Source organism: Giraffa tippelskirchi, chromosome 13, assembly GCF_054371585.1.
Source record: "Giraffa tippelskirchi isolate mGirTip1 chromosome 13, T2T-mGirTip1v1.2.pri, whole genome shotgun sequence".
Classification (NCBI taxonomy): domain Eukaryota; kingdom Metazoa; phylum Chordata; class Mammalia; order Artiodactyla; family Giraffidae; genus Giraffa; species Giraffa tippelskirchi.
In genome coordinates this window covers 61,998,770-62,015,526 of record NC_137287.1, presented here as the reverse complement: position 1 = coordinate 62,015,526, position 16,757 = coordinate 61,998,770, and the positions used below count along the sequence as shown (strand labels likewise).

At 44.6% G+C, this 16,757-nt stretch overlaps 1 protein-coding gene across 8 annotated transcripts in view; it reads left to right on the top strand.

The window, feature by feature from the left end:
• CCNY (cyclin Y) overlaps positions 1-16,757 on the top strand; it is a 114,544-nt gene that overhangs the window by 74,270 nt on the left and 23,517 nt on the right. For 6 of the 8 annotated variants that reach the window (XM_081554251.1, XM_081554257.1, XM_081554252.1 and 3 more), the window contains 3 exons: positions 5,629-5,703; positions 9,342-9,376; positions 15,687-15,787. In XM_081554251.1, the coding sequence (XP_081410377.1) occupies positions 5,637-5,703; positions 9,342-9,376; positions 15,687-15,787 (203 nt within the window). In that variant the 5' untranslated portion in view covers positions 5,629-5,636. Of the gene's footprint in view, positions 1-3,061; positions 3,211-5,628; positions 5,704-9,341; positions 9,377-15,686; positions 15,788-16,757 lie in introns of those variants that run through there. The other 2 variants (XM_081554258.1, XM_081554254.1) reach the window with 2 other exon arrangements.

Here is a 16,757-nt window from a genome sequence, read left to right as displayed (position 1 = left end):
AGGGCCCCACTCAGCCTTTCCATGGGGCCCCCAAATCCTATTGGCTTTAAGCAGCACTGTCTCTGATCATCACAGGGTCTGGTGGCCTGTCAGAGTGTTACTATCATCTTTAAGTGATTTGCTCAGGTGGCTGAGGAGAAGCCAGAATTCAGTCTTGTCATTGTCAGTTGTACAGTTTTTATCTTTTTCTCTCCTTTAAGTACTACTTTAAGTACCTCAGCCTGTGCTTATTTTGCCGTCTCTCACCAGCTCTGTTATCCAGGTTCTAGTCGCACCATTTGTTGTGTCTCTTGACTCTTGCTTCTGATGGATCATTTCCTCTGAGTCATGTCATTTGGGATGGGGAGCCTGTCTTTGGAGAGGCTCAGAGAGGCAGACTTCTCCAGAGTGGTTTGCAGTTACTTCTGCCAGGCGCACAGGGGTCTCACTGGCATGTGACCAATTTGGTGCAAAAGTCACAGGGTTCCCTGGACTACATGTGCAGAGTAGAGTGGAACTCCAGAACCATGCTGGAGATTCAGACAGACCAGTGGGTACCATTCACTCTGGCAGGGGGGAGCTTGGGAGACATTTCCCCTTCTGAGGCCCAGCTCCTTTTTCATTTGGGTTTATAGATAACTTTGTTTTCTAGTTCAGTTTTTGTTGCAGTTGTATCTCTTTGAGGATTTCAGACACATATACAAGCATCTGTTCTAACTTGTATCCTCTCTACTGCCTTATATCCTGTCCTGCAGGACATTAAAATAAGGTAACTTCCTAATCAGGACGTTATAAGTAAAGAGGATAGCATTGGTTATTGTACCAGAATAATCGGTGTGAACCAAGACATGTGGTCACCTTGGTTGAAACCTGAGACCCAGGGCACACAGCCAGACAGGCTTTGCTCTGCCAGAAGACTCCACTTCACTCTTCGGTTAGAGGCTCGAGCCACTTCCCTTGCCTCACTCTCTAGGCTTTTAAATGGATGTCTTATATTTTATCTCAGATTTCTAGGTACTTGTAGTGTGAGAGCTTGTAGGTTATCTAGTTGCTGTATTGGTGGAACAGTCTCTCTTTAGCCTTAAACATTAGGATGTTTTCTCTTCTTTGGTTCATCTTAACAAAGAATATTTGAAAGGGACAGTGGAGAGACTGGAGAGAGGGTGCGGGAGGGAGACAGATACAGGGAGAGAACAAGAGTGAGTAGGAGACAGAGAGATAGGCAGCTTAGAAAGAGGTGGATGAAGAGACAGAGCACATGAGTGTGAGTCAGATGTGTGCACAGACCTAGGCTGGAGGCCCACCATGCATAGGAGTGCCCCCAGGAGAGCGAAAACAGAAAATGACCAAATGTGAGCGTGTTAGAATAATCGTAAGAAATAAACATGAAGAAAGCAGGGTTACAAAAGATGGCTTTGGAATCAGTCAGAATTGTAGTAGCAGTGGTTTGCTGCCACACCAGCAGCAACAGGGTTTATAGATAGGGGTGCTGATGCGGGATGCAGGGATTGGGGCTGGCCCAGTGGCAACCAATGGAGCAAACCAGTGGGGTCAGGTTCTGATGAATGGAGCACTAATGAATGGAGATAGTTGCTGATCTTCAGGCAGTGGGTCAGTAGTGACTAAAAATAAAAGTAAACCAAACTGATTTAAAATTAACAGGCTTTATTTGTTGATTTTTCATCATTGCTTTGCAGATCCTAGTCACACTTAGCAATATGACTACCTAAAATTGAAATTAGAAGTTTAAGATTATGACCATGTCAAATACATTCGTCTAAAGATAGGAAACAGACCTGATGAAATCATCTGAGGTTAAGTTGGGGTTGTTAGCTGACCACAGTTGGTCTTAAAGCACTACCAAGTGCTCAACAGGGTCCTTGAGTCCTTCAGCCTCTACTCACTGATGCTGTCAAGGCCGAAATGAACAGCTCGTCTCTTGGATGAGTCACTGGAACATGACCAACCTGAGGCCAGGCAGTGTGGAGAAAGTGGGTGGGAGGTAAAAGTTTCTGGTTTTTGCAGATAGTCTTTTATGTTTCCTCATCTATCCTAATTAGACCCAGCACTGTTTAGGCCTTGCTGCACCATCATGTTTTTCTTTTTCTGGTTTTCCAGACTGCCAGTCATGGATTATGACTCCCACTTGTCTTAGGCACCATCACAGGGATCTTTATAGCATTGGTGCTAGTTTAAAAGCTGAGACGAACAAGGCTATGACATCTGTGGAAAGGACAGAAAAAAACTAGGCTACATGGCATGGGAGAATATAGTCATTTCTCAGTAACCACCAGAGATTGGTTCCAAAATCTGTGGGTGCCCAAGTCCCTCATATAAAATGGCATGGATTTGCATATAACCTACCACATCTCCCTATACACCTTAAGTCCTCTCGAGGTTACTTATAATACCTAATGTTATGTAAATTTTATATACAGAGTTGTAAATATGCAATACAATGTTATTTAAATAGATGCCCATGTGTGGCGAATGCATTATTTTTGACCAAAGGTTGATTGAACCCACAGGTGCAGTTCTCACAGACATGGAGGACTCACAGCACTGCTGTATTAAGTTCTGTCAGTTTCTTTTCAGTTTTGAATAAAGGGATCCTATCATGCCTTGTACTCAGGCGAAATGTGGACTGAAGGCATTGTGACCTAGTATTTTTGTTTTCACCCGAAAGTCTGGCAATAGACTCTTAGAATGTTCTATTAGTATGAGGTGCTCAGTCATGTCCGACTCTTTGTGATCCTGTGTACTGTAGCCCGCCAGGCTCCTCTGTCCATGGAATTTCCCAGGCAAGAATACTGTAGTGGGCAGCCCTTTCCTTCTCCAGGGGATCTTCCCAACCTAGTGATTGAATCTGCGTCTCCTGCATTGGATTCTTTACTGCTGAGCCACCTGAGAAGCTTAATAAGTATCATCATCATAAAGAACCAGTGGGTTGAAGTCAACTCCAGGGACTCCACATCTCCTAAAACTGCCTTTTCTCTCTGAGGCACAGTCACCTCAAAGGGGTCTTTGTGACAGCCATCAGGTGTTGCCTCCAGGGTACAAGGCAGAGTGCCAAAGTAGTGGTGCCTTCGAACTGTGGTGCTGGAGAAGACTCCTGAGAGTCCCTTGGACAGCAAGGAGATGAAACCATTCAGTCTTAAGGAAAATCAACCCTGAATACTCATTGGAAGGACTAATGCTGAAGCTGAAGCTCTCATATTTTGGTCACCTAAGGTGAACAGCCGACTCATTGGAAAAGTCACTGATGCTGTGAAAGATTGAGGGTAGGAGGAGGGGAGGGCATCAGAGGATGAGAAGGCTGGATGGCATCACCGATGCAATGGACTTGAATTTGGGCACACTTTGGGAGATGGTGAAGGACAGGGAAGCTTGGCATGCTGCAGTCCATGGGGTCACAAAGAGTCAGACATGACTTAGTAACTGAACAACAACAAAGAATAATAAAGTGCACAATAAAAGTAATGCACTTGAATCACCCCAAAACCATCCTCCCCACCCAAATCTGTAGAAGAACTGTCTTCCACAAAGCTGGTCCCTGGTGCCAAAAAGGTTGGGGACCACTGGCTTAGAGCAAGCCCTAGGCTTTAACCTGCCACTCTGAATGAACTCTGAAGCCATTTCCCCTGTGTTCTCTCCTGATTGGCAGATAGATACTTATCTCCTCAGAGGATATGATCCTCAAGTTAAAATGAGCAAAGAACGACTTCCCTGGTGGCCGAGGGGCCAAGACTCTGTGCTCCCAAGGCAGGGGACCCCAGGTTGGATCCCTGGTCAGGGAACTAGATCCCACCTGCCACAGCTGAGGTCCGAGGCAACCCAATAAATAAATAATAAATACAATAAATATATATATTTTTAAATGAAGTGATAGAACACGAAAACAAACAAGGAGTCGGCCCCAGCCACCGTGGGCCACAGGCACCATGAGGGCTCTCCTGGTCTGATTCTCTTTCTTTCCACCAGCAAGTCACAAACGCCCACCTTCTACCAGGTCATGAGCTGCCACACCTTAATGCAGGTGGCACCTCAGGCTGAGACACAGTCATTCTCTCCCTCAAGGCAGGCTCCAGAGACAACTCACAAGCACAGACACACCAACACCCTCCAGAGCTGAGGCTGCCCTGAGCCCTACTTCGTGAGGGCCCTGGATGCCCCCAACAACAACAATGTGTGACCATCCTTGTTTTTTCTTTCCTTTTATCTTTGACTGGATTAGCTATTAAAGCTAAGGATAAGATACCTTCTGTTTTTTGTTGGTGTTGATTAGATTTCTTTGCAAATTTATTGAAATAATGGAACTCAAAAGTTTTCACTGTGATGTTGGAAGCTGATTTGAAGACCATTCTGACTTTCCACTAATTTTGGTCTTCTCTCTTCCCTCCTGTAACTTTACTCTTTTGTTTTGCTTAACCATTCTTTCCGTATGGAGTTTTTTTTAATTGAAAAAACTCCCCGGTGATGGGATTCTGATTGTTTATACTGGACAAGCCTGTAGCCCTTGGAGACTGTTCTAAGGCAAGATTACAAAGGCAGATGCCAGTATCGGGGAGGAACTGAGGAACGGCCCCAAGGAGTGGGTGGTGGGGCAGAGGGTGAGGACTGGGCATTGGGGTCTTAGGTCCTGCCAGTTCCTACCATTGGGGTGGAGCCCAGTGTTGCTAAATGATCTGATTTCTTAAGAGAAGCTGGAAATACAATTTTTTTTCCCTTTGTGATATGTGTTTGAAATACAGAAATTATACATGGGCTCAAATTTATTAAAAAAGAAAGAAAATAAATGAATCAGACAAAACACATCTGTGGCCCCGATTATGCCCACAGATGGGCAGTGTGAGCTTTTGCTCTAAAGGATTAATTTTGCCTTTTCAGAAAATAACTGTCTTAATTAAGCAGAGTGTGTAGATACCAATTTGGCTGAGATATCCTATTTTAATCACATTTAACAAGGAAATACCACTCGCTTAACTGTGGATTTAGATGAATCAGTTTTCGCACATGCTGCTGCTGCTGCTGCTGCTGCTGCTGCTGCTGCTGCTAAATCGCTTCAGTCGTGTCCGACTCTGTGCGACCCCATAGACGGCAGCCCACCAGGCTCCGCCATCCCTGGGATTCTCCAGGCAAGAATACTGGAGTGGGTTGCCATTTCCTTCTCCAGTGCATGAACAGGAAAAGTGAAAGTGAAGTCGCTCAGTCATGTCTGACTCTTAGCGACCCCATGGACTACAGCCTACCAGGCTCCTCCGTCCATGGGATTTTCCAGGCAAGAGTACTGGAGTGGGGTGCCATTGCCTTCTCTGGTTTTCGCACATACCTCTCCTTAATTACATGTTAGGACTTTGTCCTGCTATTTTGTAGTTATACTGGGTGCAGAACAGACTTTTGAAAAGAAAATGGAGTTTTTGGCTAATAGATCTCCAGCCAGGTGTCTAATTTTTATGTATGACTTTCTCAAGTTTCTAAATAGTTAAGTGTTTGAAGTTGAACCTGGAAGAATCTATTAACACAGTAACTGTTGGTTTCTTCCAGAATCCTTGAATGTCTTAGTAATCTAAGGTTTAAAAAACTGAAAATCTTGACTCCCTTTAGTTATCAGATGGGTTTATCATATATCTTCTTTTTCTTTCTTTAAAGATTTGAACATGGAATTCAATCCTTCAGACCATCCTCGGGCCAGCACGATATTCCTCAGTAAATCTCAAACAGACGGTAGGTTCTTTCTTCTTTCTTTTTGTTTTTTTAAAGACTTATGTTGGTAACTAGCCTGTCTTGATTTTTCAGTCGCTGTGATTCTCAAGATAAAGATAGAATCCCCTTTAGTAACCACTAAGGATGTTTGGGTGGTTACCCTTTGGGGTTTCTTTACTTTATAGTAAGTTATATTTTTAGAATTTACTGTTTGAAGCAACTGTCCTCATTTTGCCAATCATTGGGATCGTTCTAGGCAGTTTCTACTCTGAGAATGAGAAACTTTCCTTTAAAAATTTATTATTTGCATAAATTCTCTAAAGATCAGAAGTATTAGATAGTAGGTAAAAAGAAATCATAATACAACTCTAAATAAAAACACCATTATCTCAGTTGTGTCATTTGAGAGCCAAATTGAACCTGTACACTAGGGGTAGATGTTTTCCTTCTGTCATACTTGTGTTAAGCTGTTTCTGTGGCGTGGAATTTCTTTTGGGGGATTTTCTCTTCTTTTCAGCCCTTGACTTATGTCACTGTTCCCTGGCTCTTGGCTACAAAGGAGAGAGAAAACACACAATACCGTGAACACAGCCCGTTCCTGCAGAAAAGAGCAGTGGAGGAATCTGTTAAATGATGTTGTAGTGACAGTGCTGAGGTCCTGGGGGTTCTAGCTGTGACTCTTGTCAAATTGCTAAGCTCTTATTTTGAGAAGATCCTAAGTTAAGTTGACTAGAAAAATAATCAAACATGTTTAAGACAGTTCATTTTAAGAACTGATAACTCCTCAGTTAAGGCTAGGTGACAACTTTCATGTAGCATAATGCTAATATAATATTGGTGATCTTGCTTTAAGCAGGCTAGCGACGAGATCTGAGAGAATTTGGTGCATTTATTATTTTTTTTAAAGTGTGCTTCCAGGCATAAGAAGAAATCACTGTAGGCATCAAATACTTGTGAGATAAGTTTTGAATGTTTTTGGTGGAAACTAAGCAAGACATTTTTTTCTTCACCTGGTGAAGTGGGAGCCCATGGAGAAGGGAGGGTATTGCCAGGCAGGAAAGTGGCAGTGGTTTGAAGGTTTGGGACAGTGAGAAATGAGAATCAAAAGCAAGTTTTTGCACTTAATATTTAATACTATGAAAACAAGTTACATGGCTGGCACACTTTCAGATTCGGTTCTTGCTTCCTGTGAATTCAGGGCACAGACCAACATCAATCAGAAACTTTTCACCTAGATTCACATGGAATGGCATTAGAGCCTCTTAAGTGGATGACACGTGGCTAGGTTGTCACGGGGAGACAGATGGCAGGGTCCTCCGACCTCACAGGATCCCCGGGTGTGAGTCAGGGATGCGCATCTACCCCTGCCCTCTCACCCTCCTCTCCTCCACCGATCATTGGGGTGTTGGCAACTCTCACCCTTCTGTTTTCGCTTCATTCCTCAAATGCTGGGTCCTCTCTTTGAGTGTAAAGGATCTACTTGAGTCTCACAGGTTAAAAACAAGGAAGAGGAACCGGCACCGTCTCTGTGCAGTGTCCTGTCTCCCAGCCTGCAGAGTGAACACTCTTGTGCCACCTCCTCCTCCTCTTCCCCTCTGCTTGCCCACTAGGGTCTTCCTCCCGCCACCCCTGTTCAGGGGATATGTTTACAGTGAAATACTGAAGAATCCATAGGTTCTACGCTACTTGGTTTATGTGTCAAAAACTCCAGGGGATTTATCATCCAGAGTCCCTCCTAATCGCTGCAATTCAGTCTTATTCTCCTTCAGTTCTGTTGACAGTAAGGAATTCGAGTCCACTTATGCGTAAGAGTTTCTCACCTGGTTGTGGGAGCTCCTTAAAAGTAAGGAGTTTCTGGAAAGTACACCCTAAAGCCTTCACCAGCCCTGTGAATGACTATCACTCGTATCCAGTGCTCTTGTCATTTGGTGGCACCTGGGCTGACCTGACACACTCAGGAGCCTGGAAAAAGTGGACAAGGGGTCTGCAGCATCTGTGTGCCCTCTGGAGCAGCCACGAGTCTCTTCTCCACACCAGGCGCAGCAACACACAGACAAGGACCTCACATCCACACTCAGTGAAAGAGCCTCACCTGCCTTTTCCTTTCAGCTCATGTTCCTTTTGATTTAAATATATTGCTGTCCTCTCCAGTGACCTGCTTGTTAACTGTTGATTGATTACTGTGTTGTTGTTCAGTCACTAAGTCCTATCTGACTCGGTGACCCCATGGACTGCAGCATGCTAGGCTTTGCTGTCCTTCACTATCTCCCCAAGTTTGCTCAAACTCATGACCATTGAGTTAGTGATGCCATCCAACCATCTCATCTTCCATCATCCTTCTCCTGCCTTTAGTCTTTCCCAGCATCAGGGTCTTGTCCGGTGAGTAAGCCCTTCGCATCAGGTAGCCAAAGTGTTGGCACTCCAGGTTCAGCATCAGTCCTTCCAATGAATATTCAGGGTTGATTTCCCTTAGGATTGACTGGTTTGATCTCCTTGCAGTCCAAGCAACTCTCAGAAGTCTTCTCCAGCACCACAGTTTGAAAGCATCACTTCTTCAGTGCTCGGCCTTCTTTATGGTCCAACTGTTACTCTGTGCTATGCACAGTTTCTCAGTTGCGTCTGACTCTTTGACACCCCATGGACTGTAGCCCACCAGGCTCCTCTGTCCATGGGATTGTCCAGGCAAGAATACTCGAGTGGGTTGCCATTCCCTTCTCTAGGGAATCTTTCTGACCCAGGGATCAAACCTGGGTCTCATGCATTGCAGGCAGATTCTTTACCGTCTGAGCCACCAGGTAAGCCCCAGAATACTGGAATGGGTAGCCTGTCCCTTCTCCAGGGGATCTTCCTGACTGAACTCTTACTCTGTATACTCTCAGAAGGGAGTTTTCAGGAAAGAAAATGCAAAACTCAGTGATAATAGGTTGTTAGAAAGCTCTTCTGGGTTCCCTGTCTCTCCCCTCTACATCTCTGAGGTTGAGGGCCCCCATTTTGAGAAACACTGAGGTCTGGGAAGCCAAGGTGGGGTGCTGACCGCGCCACACAGACAACAGTGTGAGAACGGCCTCTGAGAAGCAGTGCTTTTGTTGTGAGTTTGCTTGGCCTCCCTGGAGCGGGCAGGGTGCTCTGGGAGGCCCCCCAGCACCAGCACGGAGAGTAACTGGTTTCCAGTGATGCTTCTGACATCCAGTGTCCTGTATTTTAATCAGTTATGGGTAGTATTGTTATCATTTGTAGTTCAGTCACTAAGTTGTGTCATATTTCACCCTAATAGTATGGACCTTTATGGGTCTGTTTTGGTTAGAAATAAATAGTCCTGCTTTTTGTTGAACATCTTAATTAGTGGATGCAGGCAGAATTTTATGAGCTTTACTAGTTACTGTTTTCTTTAATTATTGGGAAGCTGTTACCCCTGGGTTAACTATGGCGCAGTGATTCTGTTGGGTGCTGTGGTGTGCATGGTTTTATGTTCTGCTCTCTTATCAGAGGTCACATCTGCATGTGTGCAGGTTGCATTTCTTAAGTCCTAATTGAGCAGCTGGATATGTTGGTTGGTGGAAGGATGGGACCTTAACGCAGAGAGAGGCCCATCCTCAGCAACCTGCCAGGGGTTAGCACGCAGGCGTGTAACATTTCTGTTGCATCTTTTGTTTTCACAGTGAGAGAAAAGCGCAAGAGTCTCTTCATTAACCATGTAAGTAGAGCTGTTCCCCTCTGTTCTTCGTAATAACTGTCCAGAGACCATCCACACTGTGTATGCGGTGGGGAAGTGGTCCGTAAATCTTGTCTGCACGTGGAAGAGTGTGAAGAAGGCTGCAGGGCACTCATGCTCTGTTTCACCTGTGGCTGGACGGGCACGGCTTGGCATTTATTGCCGGGGCCAGTGTGTGACCTGAAGCCCTGGGCTGCTGCTGCTCCTGGGATGGTGTGCGTGGACAGTGCGGTATCAGATCCCACAGGTCCTTTCCTGCCTCCCTTCCCCCAAGTGACTCTCTCCTAACTCAGTCCTATTTGAATAAGCAAGCACATGTTTTCTTCCCCCTTGTTGTTTATAGGTCCAGTAGAGTCTGTCTGTTCTTTCGATGCTCTAAGAAAGGATGAACTTGACAACACTTGAATTTTAAAATGAATTTTAAAAAACCCAGCTCTAGCCTTTCGGCCATTCTGAGCAGCATCTCCCTACTCTGCTGGTCAGGCAAAAAGATACTTGATCATTCTCCTTTGATCAGTGGGTACAGCCAGCCTCCCTCCACCCCTGCCCGGAGGTGACCTCAAGCTGCCCCCCCAGGACTGTGGTGCTCGGCCACCAGGAGATCTATGACCACACCTCCTAATCCTCTAAACTTAGGCCTCTTGATGAAGTAGGTGTGTTACCAAATAAGCATATGCCATCAATTCTCATATCGAAAACGAGCACGATATATTTGATTTCTCAGGGGTTTTTCTCAGGGTTTCTAAACTGTCTGCATTTAAGTATTTGTGAATCTTGAAGTACTTGGCACTGGAGCTTTGTGCTAAGCAGACTTAAAGCCACAGCATTGCCTCTTCTGCCCTTTGAAAATCTGGGCAAAATGCAGTTGAAAGGAAATTCATAGCCAGACCCTTGCACCCAAAGGGCTCCACTCTCGGCCTGTAGGAGGTTGGTGAGTCCTTCGTGGGCAGTGGTCTCAGGGTTGGAGAGAAGCCCTGTAGTTTTTATCAGATTCTTACAGAAGTTCACAGCCTATTCCCTGGCCCTCTCCAGTTTTGCCGCAGCAGTGTGAAGCATCTGTGAAATTATGAGCTGTGTCTTAAGGAAAACGTGGAAAATTGCTATGCCCTTTTTGATTTTTTTGAAAGCTGTATCTGCCTGGACCTAGAGAGGTGAGAGATTTGACCCCATTCCGTAAGTCCTCACGTGCCGGGGGCACTAGAACACTGCTCCCCGGTTAGCACATCTGCCCAGGAGCCTGTAGACCACCTCTGCTGGTCACTGCAGCCCCATTCAAGTGGGCTGGAGGGGAGGCCTGCCCTCGTGCCAGCCGCACGCCCCACGTGTCTCCCCCGTGCCCCACGACTCACGCTTTGTGGCGTGCCATTCTGGCACCTGTCTCGCGCTGTGCCCCCTGACTCAGCGTGTCCCCTTACCCCTGCCAGCCCTGTCACCCCCCGACACAAAGAGCAGAAGCACAGTTGTTGGAATGTGCTCATTCCTGTAAAAGAAATCTCTGTGCTGCCTTATGTAACAGATGCTCGGGTAGCAGCATGCCCTCCAGACCGCATTGCACAGTAGCATCTCAGCTCTGCCCACGCTGGGAGAAGCCACTGGAATGTGCTGTTTCAACCAACTGAAATCGAATTGGAGTGGAAGTACCTGCAGGTTCAATTAGGCTAATAAACCAGCTGTGCTTTTCAAGTTTTGAGACACTTGAGTGTCATAAGTTAGGGCAATAAAGAGACGATAAGTGGTAATAATAATCATCAGTACAGTGGAGCGAACATTTTATACCATGTTTGTGCCAGACTCTGTTCTTTAGTTTAATGTGCTTGATTACTGTGCCCAGGAGGTACTGTGTGTCACTCCAGTCTTCCATATGGGGAAAGTGAGGCACAAAGAATCAGCCAGCTGAGCAGTGGAGCCAGCCTGGGGCCCAGGGGGCTGGCCTGGGCTATTCAGTCCTCACACGGTCATACCAAGCGCCACCCGGACACAAGTTGTTTAGCTTTTTATCTGAAGACAGAGAGCACTGTTTTCTGAATTGGGGCCCCAACTAACATTTGTAATTTCTTTTGTTGTTGAACTCTGGAATGACCGTTATTCTTTGCCCTTGTTTATAAAACCCATTGTGTTTATTTGCTTTATTGTGAGGGATGTTGTTTCTTTTAATTTTACCCTTCAAGTTTCTGAAGAACCTGCTTATTAGTACATGCTGCTAAGACAATCTTTAAAGAGGCTACTATTTAAGAAAAAGCAGTGGATGTAGATAAGCCATGTGAGGAAAGGTGAGGGCTGATGGTCACAACAGGAAATAGCTTCCACCAGGTGGAGAGAAACAAGGTTTTTTCTGGCTCCAGGACAGTAACACAGTCTAGCAAGTGATGGAAGCTGACTTTGGATGCAGCCTTCAGAGAAGGGGCCAAAAGAAGGAACCCCTGGCTGGAAAAGAGGGCACCGCTTGCTGGCTGAGAACTGCCAAGAGAGACTGACAAAGTAAAAGGAGCTTCTTCTGAAAGAATTATTAATACGTTTTAAATCTTGAAGCTATTTGAGGATAAACCCTTTGGGGGAGTTTTAACGTAAGTTAAACCAGGGCAAATTATAAAGATTAATATTCTAATCAGCACTATGTTTTAGATGTAATTATCCAATCAGCAGTTACAGGAAAATTTAATACATTACAATAGAGTCACAGGTATTTTAGCAAGGATTGTGTAAAGGGCTTTATTTAAAGTTCATAGCTTGCTTAAAATTGGCTGAAGTTTTGGCTGGCTATTTTAATGACTCTTTGAATTAAAATGCAGTAGTCTCTGATTATAAATTGTGGGTAGCATTGTCGGTGGCTGAGAGTCTGAAATCTCTCTCCTGAAACTTAGGGAAAATGCACATCTTTTGCTTAGCCTAATATTTCCGTGACATTCTCCTCCCCTTGATGACAGCGTACCTGAAGGGAATTGATCATTCTAAGTTAAAGAAAAAATTAAAACAGAGTGAGTCAGGAGTTGAATGGCTAGCCTACTTCACCCTCAGCAAAATAATCAGTTATTTGTCTTAATATTGAGACAGGTGGTAGCTGTAAAAACTTCGTGAAGGAATATAGAGCGTTCTTTATCAGTTTAGCAAGAGCCACATTTGTAGCTGGACTTGGAGCCAAAAGAATTTTGTTCAAGCCCTAAATCTACCAGCTGATAAAAGGGGGATCTTGAAACAGTCTTGAAGTCATAGTTGTCTGATCTCGTAGAATGACTCCTGGTCCGCCTGTTTACCTAGTGGACTGAACAGAAGGTGATTTGCAAAAGTGATTTTAGCACCATCTGAGTATGTTGATGTTATTATTGTTATTGCTCATTAGATTTGTAGGTAAATTTTGTTTACTTTTCCAAGTTCAGTAGCAAAACTGATCAAAGTCTTCCTGGTATTTTAAGTACAGATATCGTTTTTTCATAAGTATTAAGCCATAGAACTTAAGGAATGAAGTGAATGTGATCCAGAAACTGAAATTTTAAAGATTCTAAACCTTGCTTTTGCCTCTTTGGGAGCTTTGCTCTTAATAGAACACACATTTATTGAGCACGGTCCCTGCCTGCCTCTGCCACACGAGAGTTCAAACCAGGAACCAGGCAGGGGAGCTGCCCTGGGCTCAGGAGCCTTTCTGTGGAGGGATCCTTGTTCTCTCAGCCTTTTTTTTTTGGTGGGGTGTGGATGTCAGATCAAGAGAAGTATACATTCTGTGAACCTTGTAGCCCTTCTATCCAGCAAATGACTTAATGCCCAAATAGGGTTTCAAACTTAACCCCATTATAACAATGCCAAGGACTTCTATTCAATTTAGAAATTATTAAATAGTTTGAAGGGGGCTTCCCTGCTGGCTCAGATGGTAACGAATCTGCCTGCACTGTAGGAGACCCGAGTTCCATCCCTGGGTTGGGAAGACCCCCTGGAGAAGGGAATGGCTACCCACTCCAGTATTCTTGCCTGGAGAATGCCATGGACAGAGGAGCCTGGTGAGCCACAGTCCATGGGGTTGCAAAGAGTCAGAAAGCTGAGTTGGCATCCCCCTTTGGCACACCAGCCCTTAGTGATAGAGGGCTCAGACTAACAGCTGGGGGATCCCCAGGCCAGGACCGGCCCCCCTGGGGGTGCTGGTTTCCAGTTAACCCTGTGACCCCAAAACTGCTACTCCTGAAAGGAGGACGAGGAAGTGCCCGCTCTGTGACCTGGTGCATCACCGACCTCCTCTCCTTAACTCTAGTGCTCATGTTTTCTTAGGGAAACCACTTACTCTTGGCTGTTCCCATCACGTTTTCATCTTGAGGAAATTTGTGTCAGAGGAAACAGTGGAAACCTCACAAATACAAGCCAGTCATTGCTGTTCTTTGCTTCACTGTTGTGATTATTCCTAAATAATAATTCTCTTGTATTTCTAAAGATTCTTTAATATATCAACTAATTACTGAATTTTTGTGTTAAGTATATCTGTTGAGGTTTCTGTTTATACTAGATTTTCCATTGGTGGGGAAAATTTCATAAGGATTTTTAAAACTTGCCACACATGTTAATAACTGTTATTAGATTGCGAGTTTTTGTCTGTGACTTAAGTGTGATTGCTACCTGACCTACAAAAGAGATCAAAATGGTTTTTAATCCCTCTGGTTTGTCTTAGTGAAACTGTTGTGATTAATTTGATAGACATGAAAAATGCCATGTTAAAATTGCCCTCAAGTAACTTGAACTTGACAGGCTTTTTTGGTGCCCTTATCTTACACAGGCACAGAACAATGTGTGCCTAAACACATTGGCCAAGAACAAGTCTTATCTTTTGAATTCCCTGACTCTGGTTATTTCCCCCTGACCCACATGCCCTTCGTAAAAGCAGCGCTCAAGAGGGTCATAGTGATTCGGTGGTGCAGTGCCCTCTGGCGGGGATTTTAGGAACTGTATGCCCCAAGGAGTGACGATTAGCAAGAGGGGAGATTGTGTCACTGTCTTCTGTTTCTCAGGCTGTTGCATATTTCCATAATTTTATCACATGGGAAGTGAAAGTAAAAGTCGCTTAGTCATGTCCGACTCTTTGCGACCCCATGGACTATACAGTCCGTGGAATTCTCCAGGCCAGAATACTGAAGTAGGTAGCCGTTCCCATCTCCAGGGGATCTTCCCAATCCAGGGATTGAACCCAGGTCTCCCGCATTACAGGCGGATTCTTTACCAGCTGAGCCACAAGGGAATCCCTTATTACATGGGAAACCTTATTTAATAAGAAATAAATGTTAAACAAGGCATTTGGTCTCTGATGAGCTTTAAGGCTCCCTTCATGTTGATAAACCATGGGTACTGAGGGCTTTCCTGCGGGTGGGCAGGTGAGTCAGGGCAGTGTTGTTATCCTTAAGTAATTAATTGTTTTGGTTGCTGAAAACAGACACTTTTGATTGTCAACCAGACCAGTCGAAACTCATTTGGATGATTTGATTTTTTTTTTTTTTAGCATGCTTTGAGCAAGAATGATCCAGATTGATATCTACTAATCACGTTGCCCACATAATTGCCAAAAATCTACTTACTATTCAATTAGATGTCATCTGAGTGTAATTTAAATTCTGTTTTCTTTAACAGTATGTTTTAGAAGTATAGTTCTTAGTTCTAAAGTTTTCCAAAGAGCTCAAAATTTACACAGCCTTAAAGAACCAGGTGCACAGCTGCCACAGGCACCCCACCTGAAGCTTATCCACTGGTCACATTTTCAAAAGCATCAGATAACTGTCACCTTTAAAATGTATTTTACCCTTAAAGAAGGAATACTTTTTTCTTTACATCTTCACCTCCTGAAATTGAAGAGTAGGAGATTCTAAATTAACAGTGGCTGCATCTTCCATGGTCCACGAGTCAACTGTTCCTCAGGGGTAGAAAAAAATGGGTGCTGTGGACTCCTGTCTTGATTCTGGCACCTCACACCAGGTTGCCCTCTGCAGCATGGGCTTTTGCTGGTGTGATGAGCACACGCTTCTTGCTTCTCAGTGATTTTTATGGACTCTGCAGCACACCCTTTGATGCTCGATTTTGGGAGTATGCTGAGCTGATGGAGGTTTGGGACCGGGAATGGTGGTGGTGACTTTTTTATATGAAAGAACATGGAATTCCATTGTAGGAAAAAAGTGAGTTTTGTGCTGTACTTTCTGGTAGTATTAACATTTCTCAGTAAGACACTTTTCCTCTATAGGCTGGTCTCAAGGTGAAGGGGATGATGTTCCTTGGAAGAATTTTGAGCCCCTTTTTAATTGTTCTTGTCTTGTTGCCATTGTTTTTGTAGCATCCTCCAGGACAAATAGCGAGGAAATACAGCTCCTGCTCGACTATTTTCCTAGATGATAGCACAGTCAGTCAACCAAACCTCAAGTATACAATTAAATGGTGGGTATACACATTTTTCCTTTACTGAATGTCTTTTCTGTTCCTTAACCTGCTGGCTAACTGGTTGTGGGGCCTGTGAATGGTAGCAGGGGGAGGACACTGACTACTCAGGGAGTCTTTTAAAAATGTGATTTTGGGAGTTAAAGTGTAGAGGTGTTCAAAATATTTATGTATACTACCATTTACAAAAAAGACCAAAATTTTCAATTACTTGAAATTGTAAGTTAAGCATAGTTTTGTTTTTGTGCATGCTTTCTACCTTCCTACCTTGTATGGACTCCATCCCAGCCTAATTCTGCTTGAATTTTACTGTCAGGATGTGACAGGTCCCACTTTGACTTGGGGCTGCAGTAGAGAGCAAGCCTGGCACCGTGGAAGTGTGCTTGTCTGGAGCAAGGACAGCAGGCTTCTGACCTCCCCCAGTGGGGAGGGTGAGAGTGAAGACCCTTCGCTTTGGGCTTCTGCTGTAAAGTGGGGTTTAAGGGAGGAAGGGGAGTATTTGGATTAAAATTTTTCCCTTTGGGCTTCAGCTCCCTTATTTTAAAGTGAGAGGTGGGAGGGCCGGAACACTGGTTTTCCCTGAAGTGTGCCCCCCAGCATTGTAGTAGGAATCTTTGACTGAAGTTACAGAGACCCATTTGCTGGGGATCTGGGCTTAACTATGAAAAACCTGGGATATTTTGCCTCTGTACTCATTTAAGGAGAATCCACGTTCAACAGTTCTCTGTGCCATCATGTGCAGTGAGTGTTTGCTTTCTAAATAAGATGCATTCTGTTCCATTGAGCCAGGCCTCCAGGTCTAGAAACCCTTTCCTGCACATGCCCATATGTGACAGTGAGTTAGGCCCGCCAGGCAGTGGAGACTGGGATGGTCTTCTATGGACAGTGTCCCCTCCAGGGGGAAGGTAGGAGGTGGGCCCACCCGGAGAGTTGGGTGGGTTGCATGTCTCCTATGGGTTACATGTCTCTA